General features: G+C 43.3%; 2 protein-coding genes across 4 annotated transcripts; both read right to left on the reverse strand.

Moving 5' to 3' along the window:
* Positions 1-19: 19 nt before the first annotated feature.
* On the reverse strand, positions 20-2,255 carry clec3ba (C-type lectin domain family 3, member Ba). The gene is made up of 3 exons (XM_076736770.1): positions 1,259-2,255; positions 1,023-1,121; positions 20-793 (listed from the first exon to the last, which is right to left on the reverse strand). Exons 1-3 carry the CDS (start codon positions 1,353-1,355, stop codon positions 393-395), a joined length of 597 nt encoding a protein of 198 aa, XP_076592885.1. The 5' UTR covers positions 1,356-2,255; the 3' UTR covers positions 20-392.
* Positions 2,256-2,583: 328 nt separating this feature from the next.
* Positions 2,584-9,064, reverse strand: fez2a (fasciculation and elongation protein zeta 2a). 3 transcript variants are annotated; one of them, XM_076736768.1, is made up of 10 exons: positions 8,569-9,064; positions 6,958-7,066; positions 6,665-6,781; positions 6,350-6,482; positions 5,893-6,158; positions 5,615-5,695; positions 5,389-5,464; positions 4,661-4,726; positions 4,123-4,148; positions 2,584-3,660 (listed from the first exon to the last, which is right to left on the reverse strand). In XM_076736768.1, exons 1-9 carry the CDS (start codon positions 8,904-8,906, stop codon positions 4,138-4,140), a joined length of 1,197 nt encoding a protein of 398 aa, XP_076592883.1. In that variant the 5' UTR covers positions 8,907-9,064; the 3' UTR covers positions 2,584-3,660; positions 4,123-4,137. The 3 variants fall into 3 exon arrangements, with proteins under 3 accessions (XP_076592883.1, XP_076592881.1, XP_076592880.1); XM_076736766.1 differs by lacking the exon at positions 4,123-4,148; XM_076736765.1 differs by lacking the exons at positions 2,584-3,660; positions 4,123-4,148 and having other exon boundaries at positions 4,155-4,726.
* Positions 9,065-9,437: the final 373 nt, after the last annotated feature.

Raw genomic sequence — 9,437 nt, forward strand, 5'->3', positions numbered from 1 at the left:
GTCCTCGAGGTGATTGCTCTTCAGTAAAAAATAAGTTTTATTGCATTGATTAGCAAATGACATGAAAATACATATAACGAAGACAAGCCATCCAGTGGTGTTTACCTTGATGAACATGTGATAAAATATCCTGGAGCGTTTGAGAGTTTACTGAACATACGTGAAGTATCAGGTCCCAGTGCATTTAGCTTATACAGTGTCGTACTGTATCTCAGACCACTGTGTGAAGCCAGCTGACGTCTGAATGGCTTGGCCAAGAGAAGCTTAACAATGATGCCTAACACTAGTTTTTAATGTGTTGCATAAATGTACCTGACACTCTACATGTTTCATTCTTTTCTACAAGCAGCATGTAATGCTCATTAGCTCGGAGGGATGCCAGAAAGCAGCCCTCACACGATGTTGAACTCACACACAGAAGCCTTTTCAGCCTTGCAGCTCTCATCAAACCACTTCCCGTTGGCTGTGGTGGAGAGGATGGCACAGTTCTGGCTGCGCCCTCCGTCCGGCTGCAGGGTGATCTCTGTCTCCCAGTTCTTGAAGCGCAGGTTGGAGCCTGATTGGTCCACCCACTGGCCGTCGGTCACTATGTCATTGATGCCCAGCCAGATGTGCTCGTCGGGGCCGATGCTCTGACGTACGTAGCTGTAGAGCTGGTCGTTCTCGTCTCCTGACAGAGGAGTGCCCAGACTGCCGCCTTTGGCGATGCAGTCATCATTGGCCGCATGGAAGGTCTTCTTCACTGGGTCAGCCAGGAAACACTTGCCGAGGATCTTGGTGCCTCGCAGACAAACTGAGGGGGAAATTAGGTGAAAGTCAGCGTGGCTCAGGCGTTATTGTGTATTTTTGGGTCTCCATCATAGAAAAGCTGTTAAACCGGTGTTTGAAATATGATGCAGAATCTGCCTCTCCAACTTGACTTTCCTGTTTCACATGCGGCATGCTGAATGTGAAATACATATTTTTTTTTAAAAAAATCTAATTGTGCGTTATTTATGAAACAAGTTTTGCAGGAAAAATACCTGTCTGCAAAGCTTGCTGCTCCTTCAGCAAATTCAGCTCTTGAACGATGTCATTAATCTGTTGCTTCAGCTCCTCTATCGCAGCACTGTTTGCAGAGTCTGTTTAAAGCCCAAGAAATGCTGAATTTGATTTAAAGCATAATGTACTTCAGCACTGCTGTTCTGTAAAAGTTATTCATGGATCTAAACAAGTGAAGTGTTTTCATTTCCAGTGTCAAGTTAATATCGAGTCCTACCTTTCTTGCCATTTCTTTTCTTTGAGGAGGTCTGCTGGAATGTGCAGCGTGCCAGCAGGAGAAAGCAGAGCATCAAGCAAACCCCTCTAGTATCCATAATACTCAGGCAAACACTTCAAATCCACCGTAAAGAGACTGTTTTCGGTGTTGCACCACAACAAGCTCCTCACAGCTCTGAGCGCTGGCCAGACTGTTTTGTTTTATACACCCGGAGTGACTGAGGAAATCTTATCTCAGAGAGAACAAATGTTTTACAGATGTTGAACAGCCGTTTGTGTTGTTTTTGAAATGCTGAGGGGAGATGGATGGTGAGCAGGATTGTGGAGAGTTTCACAGCGTTCAGACAAGCATGACTCTGGCTCCATATGTCTGTAGGTTAACAATAAATTACTGCAGGGCCTTATCTGTGTGTGTGTGTGTGTGTGTGTGTGTGTGTGTGTGTGTGTGTGTATGTCACATGTATCACATAAACAGAAGTGGAATACTTTGTTTCTTCATCAAGTATCTGCATCTGTCTGCGCCCCTTCAGCGCAGCAAATATTTGTTTTTTAAGAGCCTTTTCACAGCTGCCTACTAATTGAACTGTGGCTTGTTCCTGTCAGAGGGCCTGATGTGCGTCTGCTGAGGGCTCCTACAGGCCAGAGGTTGGATGTTTTGGGGTTTCTCCCACAGCCCACATCTGGATCTCCTCAGTGAGCTGGATGGGCGCAGTTAACACGTGGCAGACTTACATAATGAAGAAACACTGTTGTGAATTTAGTGTTTGTTTATCTCTTTTCATCTCTTCACTGGAGCGTTTCAGTGACCTCTGCCATGAGGTAGCTCACTGCCGCACAGTATTCATCTCTCCCTTTCCACCATTTGTCATCGGACCAAAATACATCTGAATTTAAACCTTTGGGCAAAGCTTTGTTGTTTCCAAGGAAATGTCTATGACTAAAAAGGGTTATGTCAATTCCTCCTACTGTTGTTATGTAATATAACAGAATATTTAGGATCCTTTCTTTTATAAATTGCATCCCACAAGGCACTGGAAATACCTCGTTTGTGGGAATTACCAATGACTTATCAAATTCTAATTTAAATGCATCAAATTCTTAATTGTGTACTGGAAGAAATATGGAGGGATTATTATTATTATCTAATTATTATAGATGTTACTACTTTAATTTGTATTTTTAAAGCCAACTATCCTATTTTACTCTTTTTATGACTTTATAATGTTTTGTCTTGGGTGTAATGATTGGGCGTGTTTGTGTGTGTCTTACTGTCATTATTGTGTGTTTGCGTGTGTATTTTAAAATTAATATATGAGACACAGGGGATGTGATTTTATCAATATATTTGAAATTAAATATTTACAAAATAAATTAACAATGAAGCAGGTTCTGTAAGTAGTTCTAGTAGTTCTGTAAGTAGTTCAGCACTTTGACATTCATTGAAAATAAGTCATTTATAATGTACAAAAGTTCAGGCAAAGGCAGCTTGTTCATATACAAGAATACATAGAGAATAACAATGCCCATACAGGGCGGACGCTGCCCTGCGCACAGCGGGCACGCTCGAGTCTCTGGTTCAGAGCTCCAGTCAGCGCCACAAAAGTACAGACAGTGCACAGGTCACAAGTCAGTATTCAGTCAAATGCATAGTTAGTTAGTTCAGACTTCATCTGCTTGACATCTACACTTTATCTTCCATAGAATAATCATGAATATGTGTTTATTGCTCTGCTGAGGTGAAAGCAGTTAGCACACTTTGCTGCTACATGGAAGGCTGTGTTGAACTACATGAAGGTTTTGCACTTAGATTCTGTTTATGCACAAAGTAAGTAAATCATTTATTTGTTATTATTATATACTTTCATCTATCTGTGTCCTGTCTCATGTGCTGCTGCAGTACTCACTGATAACCTCCTGGGGGTCAAAAAAAATCCTATTTGATCTGTGCATTTGTTCAGTGGGTAGTTCAGCACTCCACATAAATACAAAGCCCTTTTGCATTGCAGCTCTGCTCTCACTTACAACCAACAAGCAAAGCTCAGTTTCCACACGGCGCTGCTCCTATGCTGGTATGTCTATTTGGGTATATTTCTCATATAATTTAGCATTTTAAGAATACTTTCACAGTGCAAGACAAGTAAAAAGACAAAAAAAGAAGTTGAAACTCACAAAAGGTTTGCAAAATCACGACGCTCAACACAAAATAAATACAACTAAATGAAGAAAAGAACACAAAAAAAGACACATCTTGATGTAAAAACATGCTGGAATAAATTAAGTGTGCTTCATGTCCAAAAAAATCCCTCTCTTCTCCTCTCCTCTTCCTCTTGTTGCCTTGGGAAAATATCTGAAGCCTCTGCAGAATGTTAGGCCCCCATCCTCTGGTCTACGTTGGGCAAAGCACTGTAAAAACAGCCAACATGAATATTAGTGTGTGACCAGGAGTGATGCTTCAGCATGAGGGGACCAGCACAAATCACTAAGTAGGAGATAAAGAAGAGGGAAAGCAAAAGGAAAAACCTAAATTTTAGCACATCAGTTAATGCTAAATATCTGAACGCAAACCCATTTCTGAAACGGGGTGGGTGAGGATAAATACTTGCAGTCTCAGCAGTGTTCTGTAACTAACCCCAAAGTAAATGTTACCTGCAGGGTAACTAGAGCTTTAATGTGTGTAGCAGTGAGTCATTGACAGTAAGAGGGATCAACCATGCTGCAGCCAGTCACTGTGTGGGAGAGGGGAGGCGTGAAAAGGAGAACATCGGGGTCAGATTGCACTACAGTTCGGTGGTAGAGAGGGGGCGCTCTCCCAACGTGAGCGGTGACACCACGACAGTGCACATCACATGTGAATGTGTCACAAACCTCTCCATCCATCGCTCACACCAGAGCTAAGGCAGCAATAAATCAGATCATAAGAAGCAGAGAAAGAAAAAATGGCAGAATGAAAACAGAACATGTGTGAAAGGAAGCACATAAAAAAAGATGGAGGGCAGTGAGGCACCGAAGGACCACAGTGGTCGTTTGATGAAAAATCAAGTGTACAGCATTTTACATTCAAGGCTATCGGGCTGATTTTCTCGTCTTCAGGTAGCTGTTGACTCCAGCTGACTCAAGATGATCTTCTAAGATTTTATAATGAACTGAAACTGACTGAGATGTAGATATACAGTTCAAACAACTACAATATGTGATTTTTAAAAAAGGCCAAAAGTCAATGTTAAATATAGACGATTGTAACATGCAAAACTACTGTGGGTTCTTTAACTTCACATCACATCAGCACGGACATTGATCGTTTGATGATTTCCTGTCAGGATTCACAGTGCAGACACTCGACACATCACCGCATTGCCAACTTCTCCAGTTACAGGGTATTTAAAAAAAAAAAAGAAAAGCTCACCTTTAAGAATATAGTCTGTTAAGAGACTGGGCACCTTGTCACTGTCGTCTCTCATAGCTTGCAGAACTGTAAGGCAGCAGATACAGAGGAGTGAATGAATCAGTCACAGCCAGCGTTGTGCAAATTACTGAAAAGGAGCAATTATTTACAGTTACTAGTTTCGTCTCTCAAAGGTAATTGAATTACTTCACTTATTACTGCGTATAAAAGCAATTGGTTACTACTTTTATATTTCTGCTTCATACAGCAGCTTTATTATTTTAGTGCTGCTGTGGCAGAGTTTGGGACAAGACAGCTCAGATTTCATCTATCACTGCGCAATTATCGCCATATAGGACATATTTATACTACCTGACCACTAGAGGGCAGCAACATCTGGCATTCCTACCTCTAATCCTACCTTGACTCACATGATGCTGGTTGAAGAACACAACACATTTCTTCCCTTTATATCACAAACATTAGAATCACTGTGATGAAAAGCAAACTCACACTGCCTGAACTGTTCTGTGCCACCGTGAAGTCAGGTGACATTAGATCCAGGTAAGACAAAAGTAACAAGAAACGGGTCCATTTAAATTCCAGTTATTGTAATTGCCTTATTTAATTTGAAAAAATAATTAGTCACATTTTTAGTTACGACCCAAAGAAGTGGACTTGCAATGGATTACTCTGATAACTCTACTGATCACAGCCACTAACGCTGAAGTTAGAATAAAAACACTAACTCTTCGTCAGGATCTGGAGGTCCTCGAGCGAAGGAGGGTGTCCTTTTTTCTCATAAGGGATGACTGTGGTCAAGTACTGCAAACCAACACAAAACAGAGACAGAGATGGGGGATATAGGTGCTGTGGTGGATGTTCCTGTGGGATGACATTTCTAACAAACTGTGTATTTTTAGCACAGAAAACAGAAAATGAAGCTCAGCAGCTGAGAGAGAAATGCAAAGCAACCTGTCTTTCACTGCACCCGCTCCCAAAAGTTTGTCGGAAGCTGTTCTGAATGACAGAGGAGAGTCCCTCCATGCTGAAGCGCTGAGGAGGAAGGAAGTAAAGCAGAGGAACATAAGACGAGGGGAAGAAGAGACTGCAGGAAAATACAAAAAGAAAAGTCAGCGAGAAAGTGTAGAAAAAAGAAAGGTCTGAAGATATCCACTAACTTTCCAAGACATCAACACATAACCAGGCTAGTAACGTTTCCTTAAACAGATCTGAGAGAAACAAATACTCACTGATCCGAGCGTCTTCTCTGCGTGGCCCTGCGACGTCCCCGCTCCGCCTTTAAGCCTCTTCTTCTTCTTCAGCAGCTCCCGGTGCTCCTTCTGCCGGTTTTGAACGTCGATGAGTGCCGAGATGAAGCTGTTCTTCACCTCTTTCTCAAAGTCCAGCTCGTCTCTGTGAGCCAGCTGCTGCACCAGCTCCTCTGAGAACCTCCTGATGTTCGCCTCCGTCTCCTCCAGACGTTCGTTCAGCTCCGCAACACTCAGGGTCCTCACCCCTGGAACGCACACACACACACACACAAAACACAAAACACAGCTGTCTTTTGACAAGACCAAAGCCAACCACGCATAAGTCCATCTTTCAGTAACCTCCCAACCTTGTCTGTGGCTCTCAGTCCTCCCATTCATTCCTTCTAAAGACAGAAATCTTCAAACACTGGCCACAATTATTTACTCTTAAACTCACTCCTCTCAAAGCTGGGGCTGCTGGTGGCCCGCTGAACATCCAGGGAGAGCATCGACAGGTCCGACTGAGAGGGATTGTGCTCTGCCTCCATGTCAGGAGAGTCCTGCATCATCTCCTCGATCTCCTCAATGACCTGCACAGAGCACCGGCACACACATCAGAGAGGCAGCGCTCATAATAACACAGCAAACATCGGCTGTTGAATCTCTGTGGGAAACTCAGAGGGATTTCAGCCATGTTAAGATGCCGCTCTGCAATTTCTGGGGCTTCACACAGCGCGGCTGTCTGGGAGACACTACACTTTACTTAACTTACCTGCTCTGCTGTGAAAAGCGGCTCCTCGGCGAGGCAGGAGACGATGATCGAGTGCATGTCCAGCTGCTCCCTCAGCTCCTCGTCGTCGGACAGCTCAGCCGTGACATCAGTCTTCCTCTGGCCAGAAACACAACAGGGGGAGGGAATTTAATCAAGCACTAAACCCCTGCACAATGAATATTTGAGATTTGTGAGATGAACAGGGAAGAGAGATTTGGAGAGGGAGGGGAGGGGGGGCTGGGGTTGAAAGGAAAGTGGGACAGAGATGTGGTGGGTGGGGCGGGATCACTCACGGGTTTCTCCCCCAGGTTAAATGTGGGGATGTGGAGGGAGCACGTTCGAGACTGCTTCCAGTCCACCGGCATCACGCGCCCATAGTTACTGGTCAATGCGTTCCAGATCCTGCAGAGGAAAGAAGGAAATTAAATCTTAAATCTAACACAACCTTCAGACTTGAGAAGATTTAAGAGAGTCCTAATGATGTCGTAGTGTGATCTCAGCTTGGGTTTCTTTATCAGAAAGCAGATCTTATAAAGTTGAAAACACCATGGATGATGCCATCTGAAGGCATCACAAGAGCCTGAAGCTGCAGCACGATGCCACTGATGCAACACTGACCTCATGTTGAATGTGACAGTGTTTCAAGTTTCTTCCCTCTGACACACACCGTCCGTTAGCTTCACGCAATAAATGTCTTTAGAATGGCAATGTACTAATATAGTTTTAATAAACAATACCATCATATTTCCTACCTATTTATTGACACTTACAGACACATAGCAGCCTAAAAGTGGGTGATTTTTGGGTTTTTATAGTCGATTAATCTGTCAGTTATTTCCTTGACTAATTGATTGGTTGTTTGATCTAGAAAAGGTCAGAAAATGTCAAGCAGTGTTTTTCAAAGCCCAAGACGATGTCCTAATGTCTTGTTTTGTCCACAACCCAAAGAAATTCAGTTTACTGTCATAGAGGAGGGAAGGAGCCAGAAAATATTCACATTTAAGAAGCTGGAATCAGAGAATTTAGACTTTTTTTTTCCTTAAAAAAAATTACTCAAAGCGATTCATCAGTTACAAAAGAGTTGGTGATTAATCGAAAGGTCGACACCTAAATCGATTAATCAATAAATCATCACAGATCTATTATGATTAAACTGCCTATTATTTTATTGATTTTGTGATTAATTGTTTAGTCTAAGAAATACCAAAGAACTGTATCAGTTCCCATCATGATTTAGCAGAGCCCATCTTCAAACTACTGTCCGACCAACAGTTCAAAATCCAAATATCCAATTTAGAATTTTGTAAAACATGTAAACGACTGAAGCCATGAATAGATCATCAAAGTCGCTGCAGAGTAATGTTTCGTTTCAGCTCTAATCATCATACAGCTTATTTGCACAAAAGCAATATTCATGAGGGTAAGACACAACAGAAAACAAACACAAACATGGTCCTACAGTTAAACGATGACGTCATGACGTCACATCGGCCAGAATCTGTTTTTAAAGCCATTTCGAGGCAGATACCGATAGTATGCCGATATCACAGCACCTGTTTGGTTGAATCTTTATTCATTTATCTCAGGCCTACATTTCCACAACACAGCATGTGATTAACGGACCTATATTGAGAGTTTTGTACACTAAAGATGGTGGCAGTGTGTGTGTGTGTGTGTGTGTGTGTGTGTGTGTGTGTGTGTGTGTGTGTGTGTGTCAGTCATCACATCCCTCTGCAGAATAACCCCAATCTAAGAAGTGTCCTGATCCAGGACAGTAAATGTCCCACTGCACACAACATGCCTCAGTATGGTTTTTAAACTCGAACCTGGATCTGTGAGCTGAAGGCTGCACATGTCATCAAAAACAACCAGCCCGAGGACAGGCCAGACACAAAAACACTCACTCGTCTTTCTCCAGCAACGAGTCCTCGGCGATCACACTCACAGGAGCGACGCTGTCCGTCCGGGCGCTAAAATTTCGGAAGCACACAGATAACTTCTCGTCAAAATCGTTCACCAGATCCTCCGTGGACCTGATCGCACCGGTTTCCGCCGGGGAGAAGTTGCTGTCGTTCAGCTCGGGGATATCATCATCATCATCCGGGAGGAGCTGCGGCGCTGCAGCCGCTTCCCCCGCGGCGGCCGCACGGCCTTTGAGCGGCAGCAGCCTCTGGTCTGCAACCATGCTCAAATCACCCAGAATCGGCCAGTCTTCGTCCAAATGTGCGATGGGTGCAGCCATAGCCCGGACCAGCCTAATAGCCCCGGGTTAAGGATGGATGTGTGGCGGGACTGGCAGGCCTCAGCATCCTCTCTGAATGCCCACTCGCTTCCCACAGAGAGCCAGGCTGAGCCGGACAGTATGGCTGCACCGCACCGGGACGACTAGTGGCTACAAGTGACCGGATTATAGACTACAAAGTCATCAGACCAGAAGATCATGACAGCATAATGACATTTTTAGACTCAATGGGAGATTTAATTCTATATATATTTTTTTAAAGCAATAATAATAAAGAAAAAATAAATAAAAATACAGTCCCATTAATTTCCCCAGTCGCTCCCTTTAAAAGTCATTTTTGTGGAAGACTCTGCTCGTTTTTACTTACTTTTTAAAACCAGTCACATGTCACATGACAGACAATAAAAAACAAAAGCAAAATATGACAATGTTTATTTGTACACACACGTAAAGTGTGTGTGAGAGACGGATAGACAGTGAGAGGTGGAAACAGCGACCTCCTGTGGATGAAACAGGAAGCATTCAGCCGTC

This window comes from Chaetodon auriga, chromosome 8, assembly GCF_051107435.1.
Source record: "Chaetodon auriga isolate fChaAug3 chromosome 8, fChaAug3.hap1, whole genome shotgun sequence".
Lineage (NCBI taxonomy): Eukaryota > Metazoa > Chordata > Actinopteri > Chaetodontiformes > Chaetodontidae > Chaetodon > Chaetodon auriga.

What these genes read in the sequence shown, in the direction of transcription:
- clec3ba (XM_076736770.1), bottom strand. Translation starts at nt 1,355, where the DNA reads ATGGATACTAGAGGGGTTTGCTTGATGCTCTGCTTTCTCCTGCTGGCA. An exon ending in GAAAAGAAATGGCAAGAAAG is followed by an intron (nt 1,122 to 1,258) that starts GTAGGACTCGAT and finishes GGCTTTAAACAG; the next exon opens with ACTCTGCAAACAGTGCTGCG. An exon ending in GCAGCAAGCTTTGCAGACAG is followed by an intron (nt 794 to 1,022) that starts GTATTTTTCCTG and finishes TTTCCCCCTCAG; the next exon opens with TTTGTCTGCGAGGCACCAAG.
- fez2a (XM_076736765.1), bottom strand. Translation starts at nt 8,906, where the DNA reads ATGGCTGCACCCATCGCACATTTGGACGAAGACTGGCCGATTCTGGGT. An exon ending in GCGGGTGCAGTGAAAGACAG is followed by an intron (nt 5,465 to 5,614) that starts GTTGCTTTGCAT and finishes GTTGGTTTGCAG; the next exon opens with TACTTGACCACAGTCATCCC. An exon ending in CCTCCAGATCCTGACGAAGA is followed by an intron (nt 4,727 to 5,388) that starts GTTAGTGTTTTT and finishes GCTGCCTTACAG; the next exon opens with TTCTGCAAGCTATGAGAGAC.